This window comes from Schistocerca gregaria, unplaced genomic scaffold (genome assembly GCF_023897955.1).
Source record: "Schistocerca gregaria isolate iqSchGreg1 unplaced genomic scaffold, iqSchGreg1.2 ptg000831l, whole genome shotgun sequence".
Classification (NCBI taxonomy): Eukaryota; Metazoa; Arthropoda; class Insecta; order Orthoptera; family Acrididae; genus Schistocerca; species Schistocerca gregaria.
In genome coordinates this window covers 111,337-138,566 of record NW_026062196.1, presented here as the reverse complement: position 1 = coordinate 138,566, position 27,230 = coordinate 111,337, and the positions used below count along the sequence as shown (strand labels likewise).

General features: G+C 49.5%; 9 protein-coding genes across 14 annotated transcripts; 6 read left to right on the top strand and 3 right to left on the bottom strand.

Annotated features, from left to right (window-relative positions):
* Positions 1-382: 382 nt before the first annotated feature.
* Positions 383-2,459, top strand: LOC126322708 (uncharacterized). The gene is made up of 2 exons (XM_049994544.1): positions 383-1,275; positions 1,786-2,459. The coding sequence occupies exons 1-2, from the start codon at positions 800-802 to the stop codon at positions 2,276-2,278; spliced, it is 969 nt and encodes a 322-aa protein (XP_049850501.1). The 5' UTR covers positions 383-799; the 3' UTR covers positions 2,279-2,459.
* Positions 2,460-2,503: 44 nt separating this feature from the next.
* LOC126322731 (replication factor C subunit 5-like) lies at positions 2,504-3,880 on the bottom strand. Of its 2 annotated transcripts, none has more exons than XM_049994572.1 (2): positions 3,723-3,880; positions 2,504-3,448 (listed from the first exon to the last, which is right to left on the bottom strand). In XM_049994572.1, exons 1-2 carry the CDS (start codon positions 3,844-3,846, stop codon positions 2,538-2,540), a joined length of 1,035 nt encoding a protein of 344 aa, XP_049850529.1. In that variant the 5' UTR covers positions 3,847-3,880; the 3' UTR covers positions 2,504-2,537. The 2 variants fall into 2 exon arrangements, with proteins under 2 accessions (XP_049850529.1, XP_049850530.1); XM_049994573.1 differs by having other exon boundaries at positions 3,573-3,803.
* An 83-nt stretch (positions 3,881-3,963) lies between these two features.
* On the top strand, positions 3,964-5,173 carry LOC126322732 (phosphatidylcholine transfer protein-like). Of its 2 annotated transcripts, XM_049994575.1 has the most exons (3): positions 3,964-4,023; positions 4,116-4,344; positions 4,537-5,173. In XM_049994575.1, the coding sequence occupies exons 2-3, from the start codon at positions 4,207-4,209 to the stop codon at positions 5,149-5,151; spliced, it is 753 nt and encodes a 250-aa protein (XP_049850532.1). In that variant the 5' UTR covers positions 3,964-4,023; positions 4,116-4,206; the 3' UTR covers positions 5,152-5,173. The 2 variants fall into 2 exon arrangements, with proteins under 2 accessions (XP_049850532.1, XP_049850531.1); XM_049994574.1 differs by having other exon boundaries at positions 3,964-4,344.
* Positions 5,174-5,177: 4 nt separating this feature from the next.
* On the top strand, positions 5,178-7,993 carry LOC126322730 (uncharacterized). The gene is made up of 2 exons (XM_049994571.1): positions 5,178-5,659; positions 5,951-7,993. Exons 1-2 carry the CDS (start codon positions 5,213-5,215, stop codon positions 7,946-7,948), a joined length of 2,445 nt encoding a protein of 814 aa, XP_049850528.1. The 5' UTR covers positions 5,178-5,212; the 3' UTR covers positions 7,949-7,993.
* Positions 7,994-9,379: 1,386 nt separating this feature from the next.
* LOC126322681 (telomere length regulation protein TEL2 homolog) lies at positions 9,380-13,797 on the top strand. Its single transcript, XM_049994515.1, has 3 exons — positions 9,380-9,384; positions 10,531-12,556; positions 13,741-13,797. Exons 1-3 carry the CDS (start codon positions 9,380-9,382, stop codon positions 13,795-13,797), a joined length of 2,088 nt encoding a protein of 695 aa, XP_049850472.1.
* Positions 13,798-13,851: 54 nt separating this feature from the next.
* LOC126322717 (sodium/hydrogen exchanger 8-like) lies at positions 13,852-15,742 on the top strand. Of its 2 annotated transcripts, XM_049994557.1 has the most exons (4): positions 13,852-14,049; positions 14,104-14,429; positions 14,503-14,921; positions 15,000-15,742. In XM_049994557.1, the coding sequence occupies exons 1-4, from the start codon at positions 13,929-13,931 to the stop codon at positions 15,541-15,543; spliced, it is 1,410 nt and encodes a 469-aa protein (XP_049850514.1). In that variant the 5' UTR covers positions 13,852-13,928; the 3' UTR covers positions 15,544-15,742. The 2 variants fall into 2 exon arrangements, with proteins under 2 accessions (XP_049850514.1, XP_049850515.1); XM_049994558.1 differs by lacking the exon at positions 13,852-14,049 and having other exon boundaries at positions 14,088-14,429; positions 15,000-15,737.
* LOC126322716 (DNA repair and recombination protein RAD54-like) lies at positions 15,295-19,104 on the bottom strand. 3 transcript variants are annotated; one of them, XM_049994555.1, is made up of 4 exons: positions 18,820-19,076; positions 18,272-18,760; positions 17,955-18,175; positions 15,295-17,893 (listed from the first exon to the last, which is right to left on the bottom strand). In XM_049994555.1, the coding sequence occupies exons 2-4, from the start codon at positions 18,561-18,563 to the stop codon at positions 15,752-15,754; spliced, it is 2,655 nt and encodes an 884-aa protein (XP_049850512.1). In that variant the 5' UTR covers positions 18,564-18,760; positions 18,820-19,076; the 3' UTR covers positions 15,295-15,751. The 3 variants fall into 3 exon arrangements, with proteins under 3 accessions (XP_049850512.1, XP_049850511.1, XP_049850513.1); XM_049994554.1 differs by having other exon boundaries at positions 18,272-19,104; XM_049994556.1 differs by having other exon boundaries at positions 17,955-18,760; positions 18,820-19,104.
* A 3,361-nt stretch (positions 19,105-22,465) lies between these two features.
* Positions 22,466-23,461, bottom strand: LOC126322715 (vesicle-trafficking protein SEC22b-like). The gene is made up of 3 exons (XM_049994553.1): positions 23,119-23,461; positions 22,868-23,014; positions 22,466-22,772 (listed from the first exon to the last, which is right to left on the bottom strand). Exons 1-3 carry the CDS (start codon positions 23,459-23,461, stop codon positions 22,612-22,614), a joined length of 651 nt encoding a protein of 216 aa, XP_049850510.1. The 3' UTR covers positions 22,466-22,611.
* Positions 23,462-23,739: 278 nt separating this feature from the next.
* Positions 23,740-27,001, top strand: LOC126322714 (uncharacterized). Its single transcript, XM_049994552.1, has 3 exons — positions 23,740-23,827; positions 24,016-24,113; positions 24,200-27,001. The coding sequence occupies exon 3, from the start codon at positions 24,482-24,484 to the stop codon at positions 26,897-26,899; it is 2,418 nt and encodes an 805-aa protein (XP_049850509.1). The 5' UTR covers positions 23,740-23,827; positions 24,016-24,113; positions 24,200-24,481; the 3' UTR covers positions 26,900-27,001.
* Positions 27,002-27,230: the final 229 nt, after the last annotated feature.

Genomic DNA, 27,230 nt, shown 5'->3' with positions numbered 1-27,230 from the left:
ACAATTTAAAGAGCGCATAAAGATTTCCTTCCAGATTCTGATCGATTCTTTGAAAATGCTGAAAAACGACCTCTCGTATCGAAGATACGTTGTCATCCTCGAAAACTTGACTGTTGGACTGATTGTCTGTTACCTGTCTAGGATCGAGTAATTTGACTTCAAGAATTTCCGCGTTTTCTATGAAATGAAGGATGTCGGAGTCTTCAATGACTATGTCGGCGTCATCAGTTATGTTGGCGTCGTTTTCTAATTCGGTTGATAGGACGGCTAACAGGCAAAAACACAGGATACAGGCGGCGAGAGGGATGAACCGAATAGTCCGTGTCTGCATTCTAGATTTGAAGAGAAACGCTTGTCTTAGCAAACAAATGCTTGCTGACTATGCGAACGCTTAGATTTATGTGTTAAAACATTGAGAAAATATAATATATAAAAAACTAGACGCGCCATCTTAGAGGGACGGTTTTTAGCAGACCTATCGGCTATACCGCGTACCGGTACTGCTTTGCTTGTCCTTTTGGCGGGGCAATACCAATGGCCTTCAGGTGTGGACAAAGAAACGTACAAGAGTAATTCATAAAAGTCGTTTTGCAAGTTAACCCCTTGTGTCGTTTGACTGACAAATAGAGGTTGGTATATACCCAGACCTTCTCCTTTTCCAGTGGTGAGTAGATTGACAAAAACAAAAAAGGGCCTCGTTTTTCTTTGGACCTTTGTACGACAGCAGGTATACTAAAACTTTCTAACATATTTTTTTAATTCCCAAAAACCACTTTTACCGGTGCTCTCATTGACAGTCATGGAGTCCGGTGCATCTTCGATCGAGGAGTCTCCTCTGGTTTGCCGAATGTATGAAGAACCCTATCCGGAAGTCGATCAGGTGGTGATGGTCAAGGTGAAGCAAATCGCAGAGATGGGTGCTTTTGTGACGCTGTTAGAATACAACAATATAGAGGGCATGATTTTGCTCAGTGAGCTTTCAAGAAAGCGTATTCGATCTGTGAAGCGCGAAATTAGCGTCAACCAGGAACAAGTTGCTGTGGTATTACGCGTCGACAAGGAGAAAGGATATATAGATTTGTCCAAGCGCCGAGTATCCCAAGAAGACATCAAGAAAATGGGTGAAAAGTACTACAAAAGCAAAACGGTCCATTCAATTATGAAGCATATTGCGGATACGGAAGGCGTTCGAGTTGAAGAGTTGTATAAGATGTTTGGCTGGCCCTTGTATAGGACATTTGGACATGCGTTTGACGCCTTCAAAATGGCCCTTCAGTACGTTTCAAATGACCCCTGTTTTTTTCATCAATATGAGAGAAAGGGAGACACATAGGAAATCAAAATGCCGAAGAGGAGGAGGGTGAGGGATGTGTTCATCTAAATGTGTGCGTGTGTGTGTGTGTGTGTGTGTATGTTGAGAGTGATATTTGGTCACGCTAGACTGGAGTCCAGAGGTGCTCTTTGCCTTTTGGAAGGTCGAAATACTTTTCCCGTCGGAGATATGGACACCGGGGTCCGCGTCGGCTTCTGGATTTGAAAGAAGCCCGATTAGGCGGCGGTATTTCAGAGACATATTTCACAGACCAAGAGCGTATCTCTGGATTGATTCGACGTGCGCAGCCTCTTCTTTTTCAGATCAATACCGTTTTGCGAGAACGATTACACCAAAGATTCGGTTCACCTGTATATCTAGAACTGTATCAAGGTGCCATAAATACGCTTGCTTTTTCTTTTGAAGTTCAGGTGTCTCTTTTTACACAATTTCCTGTATTAACTTTTTTTTAGAGACCCTGATAAGGCATTTGGACAGCATCTCCCAAAGGGGCACCTCCGAACGGTCGTGTTGAAAAATATCGAACGTCGTTTGACTCCGCGTCCAGTTCGTATTCGCGCTGAAATAGAACTTACGTGCTTCTCATATGAAGGCGTCGAAATGATCAAGGAAGCCTTGCGAGAAGGGGAAGCCTGCGGAACACCTGAGATTCCAATTTCCATCACCTTACTCGCGCCCCCTCAGTATTTGCTTCAAAGTAGCAGTCTCAACCACGAAAAGGGAATTCAACTGTTAGAAAAGGCGATTAGTGTGATTCAAGCTAAAATTACTGAACATCACGGTAAGCTGACCGTCAAATCGTCACCGCGTTCTGTCACTGAAGCAGATCAAGAAAAACTTCAGACCTTGATGGATGACTTAGAAAGAGCCAATCAAGAAGTTGACGGAGACTACGATGATTCTGATGAAGAATCAAGTTTTGAAGAAGGCGTAGCAGAAGAGTAAAACAACATGGTTACCAAAGTTTATGGTTGCAAGAAATACAATATGAACCGGATTAATCGCGTGCGGATAGGAAAACTGCAATAGCTGCTGTTTAAAAAGCAAATTCAAATTTTGTTAATAAATGCAAATAATGTACCCACTTTTTTTTCTGTACTAAGACTTTCATTAGAAGCAGCTTAAATTGAATTTGTAGCCATTTCCTGTGCGTGCGAATTCATACCAGCGTACGTTTTATTTACAAACATTTTTAAAAATTGTTTCAGTCTCTCGCTTTGTCCATTTGCTCCCTTGCCAGGGCAAATCCGCCAATTAGGGCGGCCAGTTGTACGTTTTCGCTGGCACCAGCGGCCAATCTGTATTCAATGTCGGCCATACATTTTAACAACACTCTTCTTGTGTTGGAGTCCAACTTGATAGTTGTCATTGCTTTATGTAAATGAGTTATCAAGTCGCGCAGTGCGTAGCCCTTTTCCTGCTTGATCTGGAGGATTCGTTCATAGCTCGTCGATATCTTTGCATTTAGCAAAGTTTCTAATATACTTCTCACGTCTTTGGGAGAAGGGTTTCCTGTGCTTGCATATACATGTTCCAGTTGTATGCACTGATTTGGAAAGGCCATTGCTGTTGCCTGTAAGATGTTCAGAGACGTCCGCATGTCCCCCTCGCTTATCTTGATTATTTCTTTGAGGGCATCCGTATCTGCCTGCACTTTTTCAAGCTGCACTATACTCTGCAAACGGCCTAGCATCTGATCCTCATCCGGAGGTCCAAACCGGAATCTCGTACAGCGAGACTGAATGGCAAGTGAAATTTTGTTCAAATGGTTACAAATCAGGCAAAAGCGTGTGTTTTTTGAGTATTGTTCTATGATTCGCCTCAGGGCCGCCTGCGCATCTGCAGTCATTGCGTCCGCCTCATCAAGAATCACCAGCTTAAAAGGAATAGAAAAAAAAGTTTTTGTCGATACAAAATCTTTAATACGATCGCGCACTGTCGAAATTGTTCGATCATCACTTGCGTTCAGCTCTAGGGTCATACTTGAGGAAGATGCAGACGGGTATCGCGTGCTCAATGCCCGTGAAACAGCTAATATACATGTGGTCTTTCCTGTTCCAGGGGGCCCATACAAAAGCAAGTGTGGCAATGCATTCTGATCCAAGAAGCTTTGAACTAAAATCCAACATACATACGGTCAGAGAATAATTTGGTCTTTGACGAGAAAATGATGGTTTACATTTTTGTGTCGATAGACAAAAATTGCAGTCAGCACCGTCTATACACCGATATCCCATACACTTCATAAAACAGCATCTACACTGTGAACAATTTGTCATGTACACAACGCCCTGTTACCCATTGTATTGGCGGCAAGGTAATGACGTGTTCGATTTTTCTCATTCACTCCGACACCGTCACTACCGCACTCCCTTTTACCGACACGCACGCGTCTTTGTTATGTCTCGTTGCGAAATAATTTCCTCTAGTGTCGACGGTCGGTATTTTTCTACCCAGGGCAAAAAATCGATTTGGTCACTTCCCCGGGCTTCAGAGCCCGAACTTATTTGCATTGTGGTTTTCTTGATTTCGCCAATAACGCTCTATATGAAGCAATCTGGATGTTGTGGTTTTTCGCATTTAAAAAAAACTTTTTGAATTTTGAGCCATTTCTACTCAAATTTATTGGCGATTGCATTTTTTGTACTCCTGCCAGGTGTTTTTAGTCTGGCGACACTTCTCTACGTCGGGTACATATTTCCATTTACCGCCGCCACTCCTCTTATAAATTTATCTGTCACCAAGATATCGCCCCTGCATCTGGAATTTGTCCCTGCCGCAGCAGTTTTGGTGTTTTAAGGCCCCTAGTAAAAAAATCCATTTTCCTTCTGGGTTCAGTTCGTCAACAAGCCCCCTATCTTTCGGCTAGCGCCATGGATTTAAACCTACAGCTATTAGTCGATATCCTTGAGGACTTTGAGCGCCTTCGTTCCGGTGATACACAAAACTGGGAGAAAGTCGCTGACTGCTCACTCGAAAAATATAATGTTAAAATTTGGAGGACCTCTAGTGTATGTGCGTTTTCAAGTCATCTGGCCAAAGCTACTGAAATTCCTCTTCATTTCTATGGTGCAGCCAAATACGAGACGGCTGTTTTTTGACTAGTCTTGTATAACTAATCTTATTTGCCCTCTGACATTTGCGCGTCACTTCTACGTTCTTTGTTGAAATTTGGACATACTTTTGCTGCGCGTACAATACAGTCACGCACCGACACGCACAAGTATATTTATAAATTACTCGGTGTTTTCAAAGACGTCTCGCTGGATCTCTTTAGCCACTTTTATGGAGACTTGGAAACGCGCAAGTCGTGGGACACTCGTACTCGTTCAATAGACGTGTTGGGGAAGGTAGACGCCATCTCGTTAGATTCTGAGCACTCTACTAGCGAGGGACAGCTGATTCGCTGGCAGATTCCAGTGGGCTGGATGTTTAGCGACCGTGTTTATATTTTCACTCGCTACAAAGTTTATTTCAGAGGTGCTCATTTCTTTGTAGACGTACAACACCCAAAGGTCGATGACCCAGCCCTCACTAAAGGTGCCGTCGCCGTCAAAGACTATAATGCCGTTACCCTCTTTACAGGTGAGGGAGACTCTGTTTTGATGTATCAAAACTTTGTAACTGCTTTTGATTTACAAATGTCTCTGCCGAGTTGGTTCATCAACTGGGCCACCGGTCTTGGACTCCGAGATCTGATCAGCAGCTTCAAAACAAACTACTTCATTTACTCTAAGAATTTGGAAAAACAAGGGCAGGGTGATTCAAATTCTGACGCCGATAGTAGCGAGGCAAATAATGCCAATCAAAATAAATAAATTATCTTTGTATTTTTGTTAATAACCATAAATCAAATTTAGCTGATTCGCCCTTTGTTATATGATGAAAAATGTAGTGGAAGCTTTGAGGGTTTGGTGGCTAGGGTCTGTGGAAGACCCAGACGAATACCTAGAATTGAGGAAACAGTTTATGCATGGCCATGCACCCGAAGCAGTTGATTTGATTCAGTACGAAGACGGTCAAAAGGAACTCGATCAGGAGTTTCAGCAAATTTACTCGGCAAGCAGAGCCGAAGACCCGAATGTCGAAGCGTACTTCACGGCGAGGGATCAGCTTCAGCGGCGAGGAGGCATGCGCAACAAGTTGAAGACAAGAATTCCGTATTACATCCCAATCATATACTGGCTGCCAAAATATTCGTGGAGGCGGGACTTCGTAAACGATCTGATAGCGGGCATTGGCGTGAGCGCGATACTGATACCTCAGGCGTTGGCTTACTCTATGCTGGCGGGAGTTGAGCCAATAAGCGGTTTGTATACAGGTTTTGTATGTGGGCGGGTGTGCTTTCAAAGAGAGGGGGGGGTGCGAAAACACTGGCGTTCCGTGTGTGTTAGAAAGCGCGTAAAAGAGGGGCTAACGGAAATTTTTTGTTCTGGATCGACTGGAATTGGGGGTTGGCTCGCATGGTGCGAATGGGCGCGCAACGCATGGCTCGGACGGGGTGAATCGGCGACGAATGTGTGTTTGCTTCGTTTACGCGCGCGATTGAGGGTGGACGTGTCGTGTATATGATTTTGTGTATTTTTTTTTCTCGGTGACGCGCGTCTTTGTGTATAGTTTCCGTTGTTAATGTACTGCCTGATGGGGACGAGCAAGCAGCTTTCGATGGGGCCCGACGCGCTGGCGACGTTGCTGTTGGGGACGACGTTGCCGAAGTTCGACGCGGCGCCCGAGGAGCTGTTTCCGTTGCTGTCGTTCACCCTGGGCTTGTTTCTGCTTTTGTTTGGCATCATACGAGTGGGGTTTTTGGACAACGTTTTGTCCAAGCCGCTGTTGTGTGGGTTTGTGAACGCGGTGGCCCTGACCATACTCATAGAGCAGATGGACGTGTTTTTCGGGATGAGGTTCGAGGTACACGGATGGAGGAAGATCTTGGCGTGGTGGCAGGAGAGAGCAAAAATCAATTGGGTTGTTTTTATGTTGGGTGTGGGTTTCGTATGTTTGATGAATGTTATCAAGCTGTTGAGGCGTCGATACCGGCTTTTCAAATACATGGCGGAGACATTGATAGTGATGCTTTTGGCGTTGATTTTAACGCATTACCTCGATTTAGATAAGAAGTACGGAGTGGATGTTTTGGGCAATATTGGAAGGGGCTTCGCGGTTCCGACGTCTCCCAACTTCCATCTGCTCTTTTCGTCTAAGGCGGATTCGTCGATCGTGATCAATTCGTTGCTCATAGCGATTGTTGGCTTCATCGAGCACATTGTCATTGCCAAACATTATTCCTCCAAGTACAATTACCAGATTTCGCCCAATCGCGAGTTGGTCGCCGTAGGCTGCAGCAATTTGTTTGGCTCGTTTTTCCAGACCTACCCCACCTTCGGCTCCTTGCCCAGGTCCGCGATCGCCGACAACCTCAACGCGAAGTCGCAGATCTTTGCCTTGGTATCCATGGTCATCACCGCCTTTACCATCTTGTTTTTCACGCCCTACTTCAGCAGGCTTCCGCGTGTCGCGATGAGCGCGATCATTTGCGTGGCCTCCTTCAGTCTCTTTGAAGTGGGCGATATTCGGTTTTTGTGGGGCATCAACGCCTGGAAGGAACTGTTGTTCTTGTTCAACACCTTCGTTCTCGGCATCGTCCTCGGCATTGAGTTGGGCATCTTCATCTCGCTCGGCATCTCGATCTTCTTCATCATCAAAACCACCACCTATCCGCACATCACTATCCTGGGGTATCAACCCGCTACCGACACGTTCACCGAAATTTCGGCCGTCGACTCTCGCATCTTGCCCGGCATCATCATCATCCGCATCGAAGACCCGCTCTACTTTGCCAACATCATGCAAATCAAAACTCTGTTCTTTCGCCTAGAACAACTCGGAGACCCCAAGGCCCACCCCGCTCTCCAACACAAGCGCTTCATCGCGCCCACTCGCGCCATCATCATCCACGCTCGAAACGTCCTCTCCATCGACGCCAGCGCCACACAGGTCCTCTCCAAAATGCTCAAACACTACAAAAATCGAAACATCTTCGTCGCCTTCGTCAAACTCCGCCAACACCTGGCCCTTCCCTTCATGCTCACCGGCGCCATTTCCAACGACCCCGACGGCCCCTGCGGCCTGTACAACACCCTCCACGAGGCCGTCGAGGCCGTGCAGCGAAAACTCAACTCGGAGCCTCCCCCCCCTCCCCCCATCGACGAGGGCTTCGCCGACCAGCTCTCCGTCCCCCTCTCCACCGCCGCCAACTACTCTCCCCCGAAGCCGCCCGCCTGGGACCTCTCCGAGTCCGAACAATTCGAACTCGCCAACCTCTTCCCCGACACCGAGTACGGACACCACTCCTGCCAAATCTCCGACTCCGAGCCCGCCCCCGCCCGCCTGAAAGACTCCCTGGTCCAAGTCAACTCCCACAAGAAAAAAGAACTGTTCAAAGCGCTCGGCAAGCGCGCGTTCAACATCCCCTACTTCCACACAATCGGCCAACCTGTCACTCACCAAGACAAATCGTACCGGTACGACGGCCCATACACACACATACAAACACACTTCGAAAACCACCGCAGGTCCAAGCGCGTTAAGACGTCGCGTTCGAACAGTCTGTGAGCGCCAGAAGTACCATAAAACACACAGCCCCCCCTTTATCGCTCCGAACAGTTTTATTCTCGATTTCTGGAAAACCTCAGCTTCAATTCGTATTCCTTGTCGACCGGACTATTCACCTTTTGCCAGCCGGCGAGCGCTCCTTCCGCCCTCGCCCGGTCGTCCTCGTCGCTCTCCTCCTGCGCCTCTGGATTTTTTTCCGGCCAGCGCTCCTTCGCGCAGGCGTCCTTCTCCTCGAGGGAGTCGCCCTGCTCCTTCCGCCCTCGCGACTCTCCCGAGGACTGGTTGCCGCCGAGCGCCGCGTACCTCCGGCCCCTGTTCTTCCTGAGCACGGGGGCGAGGCCCTTCGCGGGCCTGAGGCCGTACGGCTTCGACTCGCTCGCCTTGCCGGGCTCGGCGTCCGGGCGAGTCTGGGGAGCGCCGGCGGACCGCTCCAAGGCGGGCGGTTGGCTCGGCGAGGGGGACTTGCCGTTCGCCAGCAGCTGGTTGCTCAGCGTGTTGGAGCGCGTTTGGATCGAGTGGGTGGGAAGAAAAGACGCCGATTGGGCTCTTTTCTTGGCCGCAAACGACGACGATTTGAGTTGTATCGCGTCGCTTTTGGCTTTGCCGAACAAACTCTTCGATTTCGTCCATCCGGAACACGAATTAGAAACCCTTTTCGACTCGCTGCTTGCGTTCTCGAGCGTCCAGGACGTGTCCTTGTTCTCGGCGTCCGGCGACTCCCCCGTCGAATTGGACTTGCAGGGAGCCGCGTCCGAAAGACAGCCCTCGGCGGCCGAATTGCTCAAAGAGGCCTGAGAAATCGCGTCGATGTCTTGAAACGATTTTTTTTCGTCTAACCGACTGAGTATTTTTCGAAGTCCAGACCACAAACACCCGGATCTAAAAGCCTTCGAGTCGCGCAGACACGCGCCAAAGGACGCCGGCTGCCTCTCCGTCGCGTCGGCCGGCCGATAAGACCTCGCCGGCTTGGAAACCTGATAGTACATCCCTTGGCAAGGCAAGACCAAACCGGACACCATGCCTTCAGCTTGCTCCTTGAGGGATTTTAAAAAGAACAAATGATACAACGGATTGTTCCTCAGTATCTCTAATAGGTTGCTGCCGCCTTGGGAAATAGGAAAGGATGGCGGAAAAGAAAAGATATCAACGTGATTTTCGTTCCCTTGTTTCAACTGACTGAGCGTTTCTTCGTCCGAGTTTCGATGATTGCTTTCGTCTGCAGCGCTCTTCTCCTTCAGACTGTTTTCTTTAGATTCGCGGCTGACTTCCTCAATCTTCTCCTTTTTTCTATCTGTATTCGATTTGTTCTCCGACGTCTTTTTTTCTCTTTCCATCATTTCCCACAACCGATATATATAGGCGCACTGCTCGAACCGGTTCAGCGCATCGAAGTCTAGCGACAAAATCACTGGATTTCGTGGATTCAACGAGATGTGGCACGGACTCGATTCGCCTATATAGGCGCTGTGCTCTTCGTTCAATACCTCTCTTAACACCGGCCCCGCGCTGTTCTGCCACACCCCACTTGCGCAATGCTTCACTTCGCCATAGGACATCCCGGCGTGCCAGTGATACGGCCATAGCGCAAATTTCTCGTCGTCTATAGAAATCTCGCTGTTGCTGCCTTCGCTAGCCGCTTTCTCACTCTCCAACTCGTTTGACTTCCTCCCACACCAACCTTCGTCGCTCGCTCGGCACCGCTTCCGATTCTTCAGCGAAGACAAAACGTATTCTGCCTCCAACTCTATCGCCCTCCGGGGATGCGGCTTCCTAGACGACGCCACTGACTTCATATCGAGCACTCATCCATTCCACAATAAAAGAGTCCATTTCAGCTAAAACTTTTTTTTCAATGCATCTCCATTTTTTATGTCACCTGAACCACGCTCCTCCCTCGCGCGGTCAGCGCGCGTCGAGCGCCGACGCTCGCCCTCCCCCCTCTGCAGCGCACGCCACGCAGCTCCCTCCCCGTCGCCCGCCTCCCACTCCCCCTGACTCCCCGCGCTCCCTCCCCCAACGCCCACCACTTCTCTCTGCAACCTGCGCCCCCCCTCGAGCGCGCCCCCCTCCACCCCCGGCGCGTGCGCCCACTCGCCCCGTACAACCTTTTTTTCGAACGCCAAAAAAATTTCCCTCAGACCTTTTCTGCCATTTCATATGAGCTTGTTGACCCGTCCTGGCTCGAATCCTGAAAACCTGCCCGCCCTCCTCGGCGAGGCAGTCGCCCATGGTAGTCGCCCATGCCCCCGCACCTCCCCCTCGCCCCCCCCTCGCGACTAACCCCTCCCTTCTCTAGGCCTTCGCTCGATCGAAACTGCCACCTCGGTCGAACCCGTCAAACAAGAACTAGCCGCCTTCGCGCGACTGCTCCTCGCGGGCGTCGACCAAAAGCACCTGAACTCGACCCGCCCCACACACCAAAAAAAAAAAGACGCCGACTGCGGAATTTCTGTCGGCCAACTTCTAGACGACGACTCTCAACTCTCGAAACTCGGCTCCCTCTTTCGCCAAAGCCAATCTCCCTCTCGCGTTTTGTCCGCCGTTCTCGAAGTCGTCTACTCTAAATGGGCCCCTCTGTTCAGCGCCGCTGAAAGAACTCAGCTCCTGACCGTCTGGATACGCCACTCGGACCCCCTCATCGTCCTCGTCTGCCTGTCAAAGGCCCTTCGCAACCTCGACGCGAGCGCGTCGGCGACTCCGAGTCACGCGGAAGCCCCTTCGCTCGCCTCGTACGTCCAATCAATCGCCTCCGTCGCTCACGCGCGAGAACTCGTCGGCTCCGTCGTCGAATTCTTCGAGCTCGAAGGCGCCGACTCGAACGAACTCGCGTCGGCGACCGACCGACGACCGGCTTGGACGAACCTCGTCCTAGACCTGCTGGAACCTCAAAAAAACGAGCAGAGAAACGCGCTTTGGCACGCCACCGTCTGCATGATCAGCAGCCTGCCCAACCTCGCGGCCAACCTCATGAAGCGCGACACCCCAGCGTCACTGAACCAAGACGTCTTCCTCGCAAACATAACCAACTCCCTCCTTCAACTCATCGAAACCGACAAAATCGGCGAAAAACCCCTCGACTGGATCGCCATCATGCGCGACTTCCCCTTTCTGGCAACGTGGATCTCGCAACACACCTCAAGGCCAAAACCAATCTGGGAAACCATCTATCGCTCCATCTGCCATTCAGAACGCGAAATTCTAAAAAAAATCAACGTCGTCTTCCTAAAACTCCACAACCGAGCTCTAGAACCAATGCTCCGCCTGCTGCTCACCACGTCCAAACCCCCCTTGTTTCAACAATCCACGCTCTCCGCCCTTCTGGACCCCCTCGTTCGTCAGTCGAGTCAAACACAATTTCTCCTGTCAAACAAATTTATTCTCTGTTGTCGCCTCTCGGACAACGTCCTGTACACACTCATCGACTTTCTGCACCACACCTTCGACCATGAAGAAACTCGAACCACCTGGCTCGACATGGTCGTCTCGCTCGCGCAAACGTTCGGAGACCCGGACTACGTCAAAAAAACCCACTACCACCACCAAGCTCGCGTCGTCAAGGCCCTGTGCTACATCTGTAAGAAATACCTGCGCCGCTCCGATATCGAAGGCACCGAACTGCTCTCGGGACTAATGAAGGGCGTGCAGGAACACATGGCCTCCCCCGACTCGCGCCACCTAAACATGGCCATGATGCTTGGCGACGCCTTCTCAACCACCTTGCTCCCAGAAAGCTCGATCAAGTTCGAGTACACACCGCTCGAAGAAACTCCGGACACCGCCTCTGACCAAGACCAATCGGAAGAACTCGCGGACCACCCCCCACCCTCCGTCCAGCAGGACCAAGCTCGGGACCTAGACGACCCCGACTTGGACTACTTCGCCTACTTGGACCTCAAAGAAAGCCTGCAAAAAAACGCCGCCGTCCCATCCGACCCTCAAAAAAAGACAGACTGCCAACTTCACGCCAGCACCTCCTCCACCAGCGGACTGTACCTTCGCACCTCCATCGCCAACCTGAGAACCAACGACCCCGACACCATTCAGAACACGCTCAGCGTGCTCGACGCGCTCATAGACTCTCATCCGGACGAACTAGGCGAAGTCGCCGTCACCCTAACCCTCACGCTCATTCATCTGTTCGACGAATATGAATTAGACCAGTTTCGAGAAAAAAAACATCGAGCGCTCGTCGCGCTAATCAGGCAAGAAACCAAAACAGTCGTCGACTGTCTCGTCGAACAACTGTTCGAGCCAAACTACACTCTACAACAACGCTACGACATCCTGGACGCGCTCATCGAATCTGCGCGCCACCTGTCTTCGAACGCGACAACACTCGCGCCCCATTCTGGTCGTCGCTCACTCTTTTCGACGTCGAATTCAGACATCGAGCGCTCCGCGGAAGGCGCACCACCCCCCGGAAAGCGCAGTGGCGCGCTGCTCCGCCGAGGAACACCGCGACCCGCTCAGACGCCAACTGTCAACAAATTCGCGTTGTACGCCAACCAATTTTTTGGAATTCTAGACTTCTGTTCCGACGACACCTTTCAAACGCCCGCCGAGAAGAAATTCGACCCAAAAGGAGACCCCCGTATGCTAGGCATGATCGTATACGGGCTAGGCGTCTTTCTAGAGTGCCTAAGAGGCTCGACATCGAACATTGTGCAAATTTGTCAACGACTTCTAAATTTTTTGTGGTTCATACGCTATCACGAAGAAGCGTTTGTCAGAAAGGCAGTTCTTCTGACCCTGAATACCATGGTCTCTTCTGTCCCCGGCTGGGTCCTCTTCGAAGAGATAATCAATGAAACTCGAGAGATGTCCGCTTGGTCGAGAGATTGTCAAACTCACGACACCGACGACGATGTTCGGCGATTAGCCGAAAATCTGCAAGCTTCAATCCACGACGCCCTTCAGAACAACCCACAATACCAATTCGTGGAATTTTTCTAGACCCAGCGAGACGACCTTAAAATGCTACACGCCGACTCGCGAAGGGACTAGGGAAGTCGCACTGCGCGCTTCTATCTCAATTCGAGAGACGCCATCTCTGGCCACGTCGAAAGCGATCTGTCCCGAGCTGCCACCGAAAACGCGCTCCCTGATTTCTCAAATTATTTTTTTTAATTTTTGGAAACAGTAAAGTGCCACTAAAATCTTTCCTCAGCCGTGCGTCTGCACCTTTTATCAGAGGCGATCGCAGAAGCACTCTCCCATGTGTGGAGTTCATGACGCAGAAGTATCAAAAAGGCCGGCGAACTTCCAACTCGGTCGGTTTGACATCTTCCGCGCGTAAAGTTCAAACGTACTATGAGATTGACTCTAATCGCTGTCCGTGCCACCTCTTGCTGTGGCAGGGTAAGAGGCACGAATAACTACTTCCGTGCTTGAGGTGCTGACTTTGCAAACACGCATCGACAACTTGCAGCTACGTGCTCGACGCGCCCGATGATTCGTTCAAACACCTTGTTCTGTAAGATCCACCGATAGGCTTCGTAGTACAGCGCCTACGCTTCTTCGTTGGCCGATTCCAGGTGGTGTCGCAAATCTGGTCGCGACAGAGGTATGTTGGAGTATGCACAAATGGCCAAGGAAAAAATTGAATTCCTGCTTTCAATTATAAAAGATGTTGAGGGCGTTTTATGAGCAAGTAAACCGAAGACCTGTTGAACTTGCGAACTCTCTTCTGGAATTTACGCGCCTAGCAGTGTTCGAAAAAAAGGTGTTGCCATAAAATGATGTACCACCAGAGCCTCAGATTTTGATGAATTGTATGACATGTGGCCATTCAGGTAAATTTTGCTTTACCCTTGTACGACGTGGGCGATGCAAGTGACGGAGCCAATTAATTTTGATAACAGTTGCCATGTTCAAAGTTTTCAAAATTCATTATTTTCAATTATTCTTTTACTTCCAGCCCTTCATAGAAGTTTGTCGGAACCATTTTTTACGGGAACTTGCTTATGATTCGCATATCGTGATGGGTGAAGCTTTGCATGCAGAAATTCTGTTGAGCGCATTCGCTATTATTGTTTGCATGGTGTTCAACCACTTCTTAAGAAAATACAATTTTGTTGCGCTACCGGAGTCTGTGCTTGAAGGTACGAAAAGCACCCTTCAATCTTCGTGACTCAGTGCTAACCTAATTAATCAAGTGATAATTGGAGCTATTTGCGCTACAATTTGGTTCTACATACCAGTCATGACATCGTTAGATTTTAGCTATGAATTTTTTTTTAGTGTTCTCCTTCCATTTATTATATTCGAATCTGGTTTCTCAATGCATAGACAAAGCTTCTTTCGAAATGCAGGATCCATATTAACCCTCGCAATTATCGGTACATTCATGTCAAGTTTGATAATTAGCATTTTAGTGCATGTGCTCTCCTCTCTCTTGTCGCCAGTCAAGTACAATTTCTGGGACTCTTTAATCCTAGGCTCGATCTTGTCATCCACAGACCCTGTTGCGACCCTGTCTGTGGTATGTTCCCTCTCAAGTCGAAATAAGTTTTGTTGCATACATGCGCATACTGATAACAGCTATTTTTCCCAAGTTCGACAAAGTAAATGTGGACACGACCGTCAAAAGTCTAGTGTTTGGCGAAAGTGTTCTAAATGACGCTGTGTCAATTATTCAACTGAAGACTCTCGGATCTCTCTATTCAGACGAATTCACAGCAAAAACGTTTTTCGTCGGGTGTCTAAAATTTTCTGTCAACCTCGTTGGTACCATCCTGATCGGCTTTCTAATGGCAGCATTCATATCGTTCCTACTCAAACGAACAACCCTTGGCGCAAACAGAACTTATGAAATCATTTTTATTTTTCTTGCCGCATATGCGTCCTACTTTCTATCAGAAATTGCCTCATTATCTGGAATTGTAGCTATATTTTGCTACGGAATCAATACCAGACACTACACCTACCATACGCTATCCGTGGGATCTCAACATGTATTACTGATGATATTCGAGTACGCGCTCCGTCACTGTACAAAGCCATAGAACGGGGGCAAAAGGCGTTTTCCACTAACCATTTGTCCTTTTATTAGGGTCATGAAGGAGTTCTGTGAAGTTATCGTCTTCGTCCTACTTGGACTGACTATTTTGCAAGAACACCGGAGCTACAACATGCACATGATCATCATTACCATCTCCGTAACTCTTATAGCTCGTGCGATCCATATAGTCATACTGTCGTTCTTCATGAATATCAGAAGAAGTAGAAAGATCACTGCGGGCATCCAGCTCGTACTTTGGAACGCTGGACTCCGTGGTGCGGTTGCGTATGGTCTCGCAGTTTCGAACATGGTGCCAAACATTCCTAACAAATTGGTGCTGATCACAACCGTTCACGCTTGTGTTTTATTCACCATTCTGCTTCACGGAATGCTGACTCTACCGATCGTAAAGTTAACTAATGTCTTGAAGCGGGATGACGAAACGTACACATCCGAGATGTCTAAGATGAAGATTTACCACTATTGGCATGTCATAGACAAAAACTACATTACTCCCTTCATATCGAATCCCAGAGGGTACAGCGATATCGAAACAACGAGTTTGGATATTACCTTACCCGATGAAGCCAATTAGGTGGGCACTCTGGATGTACTAATATGACTTAATATGACTTTTACGCCGTGCCTCCCGTTCCGTCCCCCTCCAAGGGCGCGCGCGCTTGACGAGAGCGATCGGCCCCCAGCAAAAATACCCACCTCTGAGTCGCAGCAATCGTTGATACATATATAACATAGTTGTATATAATAAAAGCATTATAAACGTCTGTACGAGTGAGACTTCTCTACGCTGTAATTTGCTCTTCCTCAACAGAGGCAAAGTTGACTGCGACCTCGGAAACCTCCTGCTCCAAATCATCCATGTCGGTCGCCTTAGAAGGGTCCGTCTCTTTCAAAAAAACAAAGCTGATCTCTCCCTGACAGCTCTTCAATAGACTGTGTTCCTTGATGCGCGAGACGTCGTCATAATGTACCCAGTTTCTCAGCTCGTCCACTTTGGCAGCTTGCCTCTTGTGCAAGGGAATCTTCTTTGCGTCCTTGCTGCATCGACAGTTCAAGAGGTCGTGCGTGTCACTATTCGTTTCTTGTCCTCTGTAAGTGAAAATGTCCATCAAATCCTTCGTGTTGAAATCGGGTACGGAATCGGCGTCGCCCGTGACCACGGAGTCGGCCAAAGAGAGCTTGGCAACTTGTCTTTGGAAGATTTTTTCCTCGATGGTTCCTGTGCACAACGTGCGGTACAAGTAGACTTTTTTGGTTTGTCCGGGGCGCCAAACTCGAGCCATCGCTTGCAGGTCGTTGGCGGGATTCCAATCCGGGTCAAAGAGCACCAAGTGGTTGGCGCCCACCAGGTTCAGCCCGCACCCGCCGGCCTTCGACGACAGCAAAAAAATGAATTCCTCCCTCAGGGGATCGTTGAACATGTCAACCAGTTTCTGCCTCTTCGCAACAACGGTGCTCCCGTCCAATTGGAAATACCCCCAGTTGTGGCTGGCACACATATTGGCTAGTACGGAGAGCGTTTGTGTGTAGTTGGAGACGATCACAATACGATCGCGCCCGTTGTTCCTCAGGTCTGTTAGCAGCGTTTCGATAAACTTCAGCTTGACGGCGAACTTGGTCGAGTCGTTTCCGAAGTCAGGGGGAAACAGATGGCCGTACGTCTCGCGAACCAGGTTCGGGTCGTTGCAGACTTTCTTCAGGTCGGAGATGTTGGCGAGGGCCGTGCACCCGCCGCCCGATGCGGCGCTCGTCTTCCCGTCCTTCGACAGAGACGCGAGCTCGTCCCTGTTGATGGCTTCGCAAATGTGCTTGTAAATGGCTTCTTGGAGAGGTTTCAGCTTGCAGATGACCAAGTGATCCACTTTCGGCGGGAGATACTTGCGATTGACGTTGGCTGTGCGCCTCAAAATAAACTCAGAAGTAAGTTTGGAGAGATTAAGCGCGCGCTCGCGTCCAATTGCTCTTTCTTCCGCAGTCGCCTCAGGCTCGCGCATGGCCAATATTTTCTCCGAATACACAGTTCTAAACACGCCAACATCGCGCAGAATCCCCGGATTACAAAAAGAGACCATTGCGTGGAACTCCTCGAGGTCGTTTTGTATGGGCGTCCCGGACAAAATCACCCTCTTGGTCGCCGGAAGCATGTTCACGGCAATGCTAGTCTTAGACTGGGAATTCTTTAGTCGGTGACCTTCGTCGCATATCACCAATCCTATGTCTTTGATTGCTGATATTTCCTTGATGTAGATTTTAAGCTGGTCGTAAGAAGCGACCAAAATGCTCTGGCGAACTTCATGAGAAAATTTAAAAGTCGCAATAGAAGATTTCGCTTTCTTCTTGTCTGAATCGCCCAAGGGAACGGGATCGACGTTTTCCGCGCCCAGCCACTTCTTGAACTCCTTGCACCAGTTGCCAACCAGAGAAGAAGGTGCAACGATCACCGCCTTCTTCACTGCAGGCACGCCAGACGGAGACTGGTGCAAAAGCGTCCAAACAAGACCAATCGCTTGAATGGTCTTCCCCAGACCCATGTCGTCGGCCAAAATGCAGCCCTCGCCCTTGTAGCCGCGATGCCCCATCACGCAGTCGTACAAAAACTGAATTCCCTGCACCTGGTGCGGACGAAGGCACTTCCCAATGACAGGGTCGACGACGACGGCAACCTCCTTCTTGAGCGGATCGCAGGGTCTATAAAGGACCACGGCCGAGGGGTCGTTGGGGTTGAAGAGCGGTTCAGTCAGCTTCTCGCGCCTGGCCGTCGGCGCGTTCGTCTTCCATGGCGGGATCCATCCGGTGGGTCGCTTCGTAGACATGGATATGTACCCATTTTTCTTCACGCTCGTCGACCTCTTCCTAAGCTCCTCCGGTGTCCGAAGGAAAAACGCGCCCGTCTTGAACTCGTCCAAGCTCACGCGGAAACAAATCTAAAAATGGGTGAGGCAAAATATTGTGTGTGTTGTACGCGCATATTCACATTATACATACTTGTACGACTTGAGTCGAAATAACAATCGAATTCCCAGGATATATGTAGAGCTCGCGATCACGCTTGTGAACCCGCCTGAGCACGCTCTGCTTCTCGTCATCTCCCTCCTCGAACTCCTCATACTCGGTTACGTGAGGAGACCGCTCAATCTCCAAGGAGCCGATTTGCTTCCCTTCCATGTTGTACAAAGTCACGACGGAATATCCCACGACAATAATTCCTTGCACCCACGCAAAAGGACGGTGTTAGCGAGGAACCGCGGTGCGCATTGCATGTACGGCCAAGGAAATGTCGGTGACGTCAAAAAAAACTGTACCATCGCCTGACAAGTTGGTCTTAGCTGTTTTGTTCATATTCTTGTACTTAATAGCGAAGCAAAGCTCACTGTTGGCGTCGTTCATGACGAAATTCTTTTTTATGTCTTGGGAAAAGTCTTCGGATTGGATCCCATTGGACGAGCCATTTAATTCTTCGGACAATGTGGCAGCTATTTTGAACACATCGAGGTGGTTCACGTTGTCACGCTGTCCGCCATTCAGGGGAAATAAGTCCGCGTTTTCCAATTTTCTCCTCTTCCAAACAGCGCTGGGAGCCGAGGAACGCTTCATCAGTTGTGCGCCTGAGGTTCGGTAATCATTTGAGCCTCAAAGTGAACAGAATATGACTTCAAAAAAAAAACGAAAATCGCCGCGCAGCTTGTTTTGAGCCAGAGTTGTACCGATAGCTATCCAAACCTGTGCGGTGTCTCGATGATAAAACAATACGCATTACCTGTAGGCCCTCACTTGCAAAGCGGGGCCGGTAACTTGAATGCCGTCAAATACCAACACTTCGACTCAAGTGGCGGATATGTGTCAAACATACCATTGATACGAAAATAAACCGTCATTTCAGTACAGAACATGCCATAGACACCGCTGCACATATCATGCTTCTTTCGGTCGGTACAGCGCGGAAGAATGTAACCGGATCCGAGAAGCGTATCAGCTGCCGCTACGGCCACAAGTCAACAAATTCCTACGCTATAAAACTCCGCATCCTAAAGAAACCATACAACCACTGATATGACTGCTATGAACACAAAAACGTGATAAATTTCTTGATGCGCTTACACGAGATGACTGAGTATCGAATAAAACCTCTAAAAATCTGATTCTAAAAAATTCTGAAGACGAACGGGGTGCAATCCACTTCAAGCTAGAAAAGATAGCCGATTGAAACATGTAACCACGAATTTCGACGGTATGATCCTATCGTGTAGCAAATGTCCTGTTCTTCAAAAGAGTACACCCCTCTGGCCCGACAGGCCCTCTGAGCATAAAATTCCGCTTTGCAAGCTATAGTCGCAGATGATTAGAACTTTTTTCAGAAAGAGATGGAAGACAAAAAAGCTAAATTTTTATTGGAGTGCACCGAAATTTTTACTCTCCCGTTGATTTGCATGGCCAAATGCTACATCCAGAAGTAGATTGCCAGGAAAACACCGAATCGCCTGCTCATCAGAAGGGGGAAGCCGAAGTCGTCCAGTGCTCCGAAACTCTAAGCGCTGAAAGTGCTACGTGTTCAAATACGGATCCTAGTCATTCTGTATCGGCCACCACGGTGTTTGAAAGTCGGCAAAATCTCAAGCAATGCTGTGATGAATACGCGCGTGCACTTTATTTGACAAACAAGAAGCTAAGCGAAGGAGAAGTACGTCAGTATGTCAATTGGAACTCTGTGCGTCAGCAAAATGAGCTAATTTTTTTTTTGCGCACCCCAAGTTGGCGAAAATCAAGGCCTCAACAGTGCTTCTAAGGGCCAGGATAGATGAGGTCGACACTATAAGGGATTCTGTACGTACTTAGGGCGTATTTGAACCGCAAATGACATAGCTACAACGCGAATGGAAGTCAATTTTAGGTTCGTACCAACTATCTGGCTTGCAATGAGGCAATATCCCTACTAGAACAACACACCTCGGCGTTAAAGAAAGTTTTCAATTTTGTGGATAAGCTGGCAGAATTAGTTGATCAGGTCAAAAAAAATTTAAACCAAGCTCATGCCGAACTCGACCAGCTCGACCAGAATAATCAAGTTCGTTTGGCCGTCTCTAAATTCCTAAACTTTTTCAAAGGCAACACTGTGGATCCTGCATGCGAACCATTCCACCCTATGAAAATAACTCAGCAATTGAAAGGCGTTCCTTCATTGTCATCACGCACAGCCTTGACATACGCAGCAAAAAAGGACAGTATCTAAACACAATAAGATAGCGAAATTTATGTTTCGCATATTTAAAAAGTCGGATTTGTTGCTCTTCTGATTCTGAACAATGGGACATGATTTTCTAGACCAAAGCCCGCTTGTCCTAGATCCACGGGTTTCTTTCCTGACTCTGGATTGATTGCGTTACGAGCACGCATTCACGCGTGCCTTCTCAAGAGAGTCTAGGACGTCTATTGGGAATAACAGACCACCAAGTGTAAGCAAGAGATGCCAAAGGTTCTGGATTTGTATTTCGCGAAAAGTCCACACTTAGTAAGCTAGATGGCTTATAGCTTTTTACATGTCTGTGTTCATTCGTTATGTGCTGGACAATGCGCACTGCTTTCAATGAATCATTTTTTGTGACATGCAAATGAGGTATCCGTCTGTTGGACCGGCCATTGGAGGGTACCTTGGCATTGAGGGGGCCGATACATCTCACCTTGTCCTTAGTACGGATCAGTGCGCAAGGTGCAGGTCTTTCAGACGGAAAAATTGAGCGCATAACGACGCAATATTGGCATAATAGAGAAACAGGAAATCTGAAAGCGCTTTGCAAATTTTGACAGGTTGCGAAGTTTGGCTATATCGCTTCTTTCGCGACGCAGAAGGTTCTGTTTTTCTATGGACTAGCTCTTTATCGGCTATCAAATAGACGCCGGAGTTCCTCGCGTATTTTTCCCGTGCGCGTTTCAGCGAAACAGCCATTGACGCAAACGCTGACAAAATTTACATTGAACGTAGCGTTTTGCCCACGGCGGACTCCGCCCTACGTAAACTTGGCATTTTCGATATTTAGCGGAAATTTTAGGTGTCTAGTTGGGTACGGCGGGCACCTATACATGCGTAACTGGATAAAAAAAGTTTTGCACATTTTGTGTACGAAAAGGGCTCATTTTTTTAACCATTCAAGGTTAGTTAGTTTTTTGCGTCTCTGCCTGCCGACTCTTTTGAAAATACCCAGGGAGCATCACGGACGTATGGAACGCGAAGTATCTGATCTCGTGGACCTGCTTTCTAGCCGGAACACATCTGTATGTAAAGGCCCACGGCACATCAAGAAATTTGCTTAATATAACAGGGTTGGATAGCTCTCTTGAAATACGCTTAGTAGAGGCCTATCTGAGCCAAAAAGAACAGTGTACCGAAAAAATGACGCTAGCAGAGTCAATAACCATGGTACTCTCTCCACATTTGAGACATGAACCAGGCAAAATTGGGCGCACTTCAGCTCATTTCTTCTCTCTCAGCGGATCCCGAGGGAAATTTTCAACTTTCTAAGGAATCATTTGAGTTGTTCGTTGTTCCTCTTCTTCACTTCGTTGGCGATTCAAACTTTCTGTTGGCTAAAGAAGCTGTGACAGCGCTGATCAACTTGACACAGATGGCAGACTTGGCTGAAGTAGCAATCCGTCATCGCGCCGTTTCCCAGGTTTCAGACGGTTTATTGCACGCCTCTGACGTATCGGAGTCACTTATTCCGCTTTATGCAATCCTACTTTCTAACATCACTCGTATTCAATCTGGATCTGAAAGTTTGCTTCAACTTGACGATCCAGGCCTCGAGGGATACTATGTCTCTAAGTTGTTTCAGTTGTTTTTGAAGCAGGGCGAGGCTAAGGCGGGAGAGACAGCTGAGTCCCTATCGAAGAACTCAAAGGACCGAGACAAGTATGCTTGGATCGGTACTGTGCTGCACAACGTCACTATGCTCGAGGAAGGCCGTGAGATGTTTGCGAAGAACGGCGCGCATTGGCTTCAAAAGTTATTCCCGTTTATTTCGTCTGAAGATGTGATTCGGCGTCGCTCCGTGTTAGGAATGATCAAAAATTGTCTATTTGATGTGTCAATACACAAAATGGTTCTGGAAAACAAAGAATTGAATCTGGTCACCGAACTTTGCCTTCGCCTTCGGGGAAACGAAGTATTCGAAGAAGAGAGTCTACTTGGCATGCCTGAACGGTTGGCCGAAGTACCTAGCACGCAAAAAAGAGATGAAGACGTGATATGCATTGAACAGGTTCTGGATATTCTCAGACTATTGACCTCGACGCTATTCGGCCGAGAGTTCTTGAGGTCTAACCAGGTCTACCCCATAATTAGAGAATTGGACAAGGTTATCGAAGACCAAACATTGAGTGAAAAAATCTACGACTTGGTCTACATATTGATGTCAAGCGATGGCCCTGAAGAGCCGGAGGTCTCGCCTGAGAAGACATCGCAAATTGATTTGGACGAGTACAACAGAGAAATTGAGCGGCTATAGAGTGGCTATTTTCAGAGAACTATATATTATTTTGCGAAATGATTTTTTTATCAGTAGCACGAATTTGCACCTTTTTAGCATTATCTTGGCGCACTTTCTGTTTGAAAATGTTAAACTTTCTGTTTGAAAATGTTAAAAACTGGCTAGAACAATAATACCCGTAGCAGGAATAGGAATACGATAAAGGTCAGACCCGCCATGATTGGTCCCCAAGTTCTCCAAAAATGTTGTGCATTAAAGTGTTTGGCCTTTTTGTGATAGCTTTCAGCTTGTGCACCCAAAGTGTCGCTTTTAGAAACCACCTCTGTTTAAATTCGCACGTAAGTGAGTTTACGCCTGATAGTTGTGATTCTTCTGACTTTCTCCTCTCCCAACACGCGCATTTTTTTTCTGACGTACCACTTATTTTTGCAGACCTTCCAAGAATGTCTCGGATATTCCTCTGCATGATCTCGTTGATGTCTTTCAGATCCGAAGACACCTTGTTTAAGTTCCTTTGTGACTTGACATCCAAGTACAGCTTTTTTGTTTTTTGAATGAACGTGTCTGGATAAGCGGCAAGTGCGTTAGCCAAAAGAGGTGAGGCCGAGCTGGGGTGCCTGTTGAGGGGGCACAGACGTTGAGAAACGGGATGGGAAGCGTTTACGCACCGAATGCCTCGAACGTATAGGGCCGTTTGGTTTGTAGCACTTCAGATCCATGATGTACGTCAAATTCTTTTTTTATTTCTTCTAAAAAGCTGTACGCTAATTTTTTGGGGTAGCCTTCCTCGCACGCTGTCAGGTAGCACACGTTGGCGTGAATCAGGTAAATAAAGTAACACCATCGCGAATTGATGATTCCAGTTTGTTCAGAGGAACGCGTCATTACTTGAATCAGTTCTTTGGCCTGTTTTCTCAGTGACTTGTGGAGTGACTGATTGGTGTCTAGATCCATGCTCTCTACGAGGATGAGAGGCGGTGAAACGCGAGAAATGATTGTGAACAGAGGCATAGCGAGGGGAGATAGCCTAACTTTTTACAGGCATGTGCGAGGGGTAGAATCAGAGGAGGCGAGGCTCGCGGCCAGAAAGCAGAGGAATAGTTGCTGGACGCAAATACGCGGACACGAGGTCTATCTATCAATGAGAATGAAAGGAAGGCGTTTGGAATTAAAAAAAATTTTATCCGCAAGGTTTGTTATTTATATATACGAGAAGAGAAAGAACAGTGTAGTAGATTTTTTTTTGCAGCCCAGGATGAGTGAACGTGGTCGGTTAAACAAAAAAGGCCGTTCGGGAAAAAACGGGGCTGCTTTGTCGGATGGCGACACAATAGAAGAGAAGTTGGGGAAGCTGAAGTCGCTCGCCAAGATAGTGGGGTAAGGTTCGAGAGAAAATTTGGGTGGGGGGCTGGCGCCGCGTGCTGGTCGTGCCGAGTGCAAGAGAGAAGCAGGGGCGGCGATAGAAGCGGTACAGTTCTGAGTTTTTTTCCAAATTACTGTGAATGAGAGGCATGGCAGCATTAGATTGCAAATTTCTTATCATTATGTTGCGCGACGAAAACTAGTCATAAGAAAAACAGGCGTTCAGCGAGGTTGGTCGCCGTTTTTACGATGCTTGTGTTGTTTGTTCCTATATTGACTTTTTACATGTTTGAAGCTTTGAGTACGAAAACCTGGGTTGGCATTTTACTTTTTTTTTTCGTTTGTTTGCTATCGTACGGCTTACAGAGTGTTTTTCGGTCCCTGAAGGTTCAAAGAGTGCGGTTCTTCACGGCGTGTTTGGGGATGACAGCCTCGTGGGTGGGATTGCGGCGGTGGTCGCGCTGAACTCGATAGTGCTTGCGTTTATGGTGCTGGCCGTTACGGAAAAGGGGTTGTCCGACAGGGCGTTTCGCTAGGGGTGGTGGTGAGCGGCGGGGCGTGCTTTGCGAGGGGAGTTGAGTTTGGAAACACACAAAAAATAAAAAAAAGCATTTTTATTTTGCATCTGAGCGGGAGAGACGTCACGCCGACTGATGCCTTCAGAGGGGCATGGTGTTGTTTGAGAGCATTGGGCGCGGTAGCGTCTACTGGGGGGGGGTTGGTGGGTCGCGAGGCGGGATGGCGTTCCGCCGGCCTCGAATTGGGTTGCGCGGCTTGCCGGGTGGGCGGTCGGGGGTGCGAGTGGAGTTTCGCCTGTTTTCCGGCTCGCCCGCGACGTGGTTCAAGAAGAGGTGGTGGAGAGAGCTGGAGGCCAGGGTGAGGGAGAACGAGGTGGGCATAGAGCACATGCACAGCGAGTTGATACGTCTCGCGCAAGAGGACGTGTACCAGATAAAGCGGAAGATGCTGAAGGAGATTGATCGCGAGGCCGAGAGCAACGAGGAGGAGGGCTTCAACATGTCGCTTGCCTTGGAGGAGGTGGCGAGCGGCGAGTCGGCGAGAGAGGGCTCCGGTCCGAGAGACGTCGACGCGCTCGCGCTCAAGGTGTACATGGACGTGGTTGACAGGGAGAGGCACGCGGCGGAGTATCCGTCGCCGGAGGAGAGAGAGAGCAATCCCGTGTTTTATACGTTTCCGTACGTGGCAAGGGAGCTGACAGAGGAGGATAGAGAGGAGCAAGAGAAGTTTATCCGGAAGAGGCGGCAAGAAAATTACGTCGCGCTTCGAAAGGACGCGAGTCAGAAGGCGGATTTTTTGCGCGAGTGGGTGGAGCGGCTGGTGCGTTCCTCAGAGTTAGAGGTGGAGCTGCCCAGCTTGGCGCAAATAGAGGAGTACCTGAGAAGCAGGGTGGATAGGTACAAGAAGGAGTTCGATCCCGACGTCGAATCGGAGTCGTCCGCGTCTAGAGAGGAGATGGTCGGGTACATGATTGCGTTGGCGCGCACGGCGCCTCTTTTATTCAGGGTTGACATGGAGCTGCACTACGTCGGCAGAACGCGGAAGTCGGTTTGGAGGGATATTTTTCGGTCGGTAAAGGTTTTTGCGAGTCCCGAACGGGAGGCGGCTATGAAGGAGCGCTTCGACGAGATGATCAAGAGCGCGGAGGCGATAGCCGAGTTGCTGCGGGAGAAGACGAAGGAGGAGGAGGAGGAGTGCAGAATGCGGGCCGAGGAGAGGGGAAGGAGGGATTACAGAAAGAATGAGCTGAGAAAATTGGCAGAAGTGGTTTATAACTACAATTCGAGTCGCTACATCAAGCAGCAGAAGGTGCCGAAGCCGAACGACAATTATTTCCTTGAGTATCGGGTACTGGCGGTCGAGAAGTGGTATGAGAGCGTTATCGACACGGACATGCACAGCTTGGACGCCGCCGTCGTGCTAGATTTGCTGTTTCCCACCGGTCCGTCGGTGACGACGCCATCGATCTGGCGCATATTGCCCAACTATCTGTGCATGATGCCTCCGCACGGCAGGATTGAATTGTTCAAGTTGCTGCCGGAGTTTCGCACTTTCACGTACTTGAAGACGATCGACATGCCAAAGTCGTTCTACAAGCGCGTTGCGGGCGATATGGTCAAGGCGGTCGCGCTGGGGAAGACGCACGTGGTGTTCTTCACGCTGTCTCGTTCCGCGCGCGTGAGGGCCGATTCGGCCAAGAACAGGTGTTGGATGTCAAAGACAACGGAGCTGAGTCGCGACCGCTGCGTGCGGCTAGAGGCGCCGCCGCTGATTGCGTTCACCCCGTTCTCGCTGAGGGGGAGCGCATTTGTCTTAGGGGTGTCGTCGGCGAGCCAAGAGCGTCACGAGCTGTTCGCGCTCAGGTGGAACTACAAAAAAAAATCCTATTCTTGGCAGCAAGTTTCAGTTTCTCTTTTGCCTCCCGTGTACCTACCTGGCGAGCGCCGGCCCGAGGCGTCCGGGCTCAGCGACTGGGTCGTCGACGGGATCGCTCAGGTCTGCAAGTCGGCGGATGAGTCGGAGCTGTACCTTCACTACCCTACAGCGCGAGGGATATGTGTGTTGATTGTGAACACAGAAACTTGGCAGGCCGAAGAAGTGGCCAGCGACTTTCCGGCCACTTGGGGGGCCAACGTCATCGCCACGGATGACAACAGACTCCTGGCGGTGGGGGGAATGCACGAGGGCCGGGCCGTTCCGTGGATTCGGTTTTTCGACCTCAAGGCCAGGACGTGGCAGCTGGCGCACAGTTATCACGAGCGGTACAACAAGCCGTTTCATTCGTACGGCGGGATTTTCAGGGTCGGCGAAGGGTGCTACGGGACCGTCGGGGGGTACCACAGGGTTTCGCTTCCCTTGCTCGAGCCCGCGCAGCCCCTGGGCATGATTTGGAGCATCAAAACGGTCTCGGACACGGAGTACTACGCGAGGCTGCTTGGCTCGAGCGCGCCGGCCGACGACGACTCGGAGGGCGCGGTGCTCGGCCGGCTCGCGGAGGCTTCCGACTTGCCGCCTTCGCTGAGGAGGAAGTTGGTCCCGCGAGGTGGCGCCGAAGAGGGCCTCGCGTAGGCGTCGAGGAGGAGGAGGGTGCCGGAAGCGCGCAAATGTCAAAAACAGAAAAAAAAAAAAAATGTAGTCGGGTGTTCCGAGTATCGCCGACACGCGCGAGGGGTGCGATGCTCGCATGTGTCGTTTGAGGAGTTCGTTGTGGACGCGGGGGGAGGCGCGTCCTTGGCGGGCGACTCGAGCGGTTCCGGCCGCTTGAGTCGCCTCGAGAGAGGGACGGTGTTTTGCGACGCGCGGCCGCCGCGCGCGGTTCGTGCGCGTCTCCGAGGGCGACGGGGCTCGCGCGCTCGCCCCGTTCGCGGTCTAGGGGAGCGTGAGGACGTGGACAAAAATT

What these genes read in the sequence shown, in the direction of transcription:
- LOC126322732 (XM_049994575.1), top strand. Translation starts at nt 4,207, where the DNA reads ATGGATTTAAACCTACAGCTATTAGTCGATATCCTTGAGGACTTTGAG. An exon ending in AAATTTGGAGGACCTCTAGT is followed by an intron (nt 4,345 to 4,536) that starts GTATGTGCGTTT and finishes CGTACAATACAG; the next exon opens with TCACGCACCGACACGCACAA.
- LOC126322708 (XM_049994544.1), top strand. Translation starts at nt 800, where the DNA reads ATGGAGTCCGGTGCATCTTCGATCGAGGAGTCTCCTCTGGTTTGCCGA. An exon ending in GCCTTCAAAATGGCCCTTCA is followed by an intron (nt 1,276 to 1,785) that starts GTACGTTTCAAA and finishes ACTTTTTTTTAG; the next exon opens with AGACCCTGATAAGGCATTTG.
- LOC126322730 (XM_049994571.1), top strand. Translation starts at nt 5,213, where the DNA reads ATGATGAAAAATGTAGTGGAAGCTTTGAGGGTTTGGTGGCTAGGGTCT. An exon ending in GCGGTTTGTATACAGGTTTT is followed by an intron (nt 5,660 to 5,950) that starts GTATGTGGGCGG and finishes CTTTGTGTATAG; the next exon opens with TTTCCGTTGTTAATGTACTG.
- LOC126322681 (XM_049994515.1), top strand. An exon ending in CCCGTATGCTAGGCATGATC is followed by an intron (nt 12,557 to 13,740) that starts GTATACGGGCTA and finishes GTGGCCATTCAG; the next exon opens with GTAAATTTTGCTTTACCCTT.
- LOC126322717 (XM_049994557.1), top strand. Translation starts at nt 13,929, where the DNA reads ATGGGTGAAGCTTTGCATGCAGAAATTCTGTTGAGCGCATTCGCTATT. An exon ending in ACCGGAGTCTGTGCTTGAAG is followed by an intron (nt 14,050 to 14,103) that starts GTACGAAAAGCA and finishes TAATTAATCAAG; the next exon opens with TGATAATTGGAGCTATTTGC. An exon ending in GTATTACTGATGATATTCGA is followed by an intron (nt 14,922 to 14,999) that starts GTACGCGCTCCG and finishes TCCTTTTATTAG; the next exon opens with GGTCATGAAGGAGTTCTGTG.
- LOC126322716 (XM_049994554.1), bottom strand. Translation starts at nt 18,563, where the DNA reads ATGAAGCGTTCCTCGGCTCCCAGCGCTGTTTGGAAGAGGAGAAAATTG. An exon ending in GACCAACTTGTCAGGCGATG is followed by an intron (nt 18,176 to 18,271) that starts GTACAGTTTTTT and finishes CGTGGGTGCAAG; the next exon opens with GAATTATTGTCGTGGGATAT. An exon ending in TTTCGACTCAAGTCGTACAA is followed by an intron (nt 17,894 to 17,954) that starts GTATGTATAATG and finishes ACCCATTTTTAG; the next exon opens with ATTTGTTTCCGCGTGAGCTT.
- LOC126322715 (XM_049994553.1), bottom strand. Translation starts at nt 23,461, where the DNA reads ATGCCTCTGTTCACAATCATTTCTCGCGTTTCACCGCCTCTCATCCTC. An exon ending in CTATACGTTCGAGGCATTCG is followed by an intron (nt 23,015 to 23,118) that starts GTGCGTAAACGC and finishes CCGCTTATCCAG; the next exon opens with ACACGTTCATTCAAAAAACA. An exon ending in AAGGTCTGCAAAAATAAGTG is followed by an intron (nt 22,773 to 22,867) that starts GTACGTCAGAAA and finishes GAATTTAAACAG; the next exon opens with AGGTGGTTTCTAAAAGCGAC.
- LOC126322731 (XM_049994572.1), bottom strand. Translation starts at nt 3,846, where the DNA reads ATGCAAATAAGTTCGGGCTCTGAAGCCCGGGGAAGTGACCAAATCGAT. An exon ending in ACGAGACATAACAAAGACGC is followed by an intron (nt 3,449 to 3,722) that starts GTGCGTGTCGGT and finishes GTTGGATTTTAG; the next exon opens with TTCAAAGCTTCTTGGATCAG.
- LOC126322714 (XM_049994552.1), top strand. Translation starts at nt 24,482, where the DNA reads ATGGTGTTGTTTGAGAGCATTGGGCGCGGTAGCGTCTACTGGGGGGGG.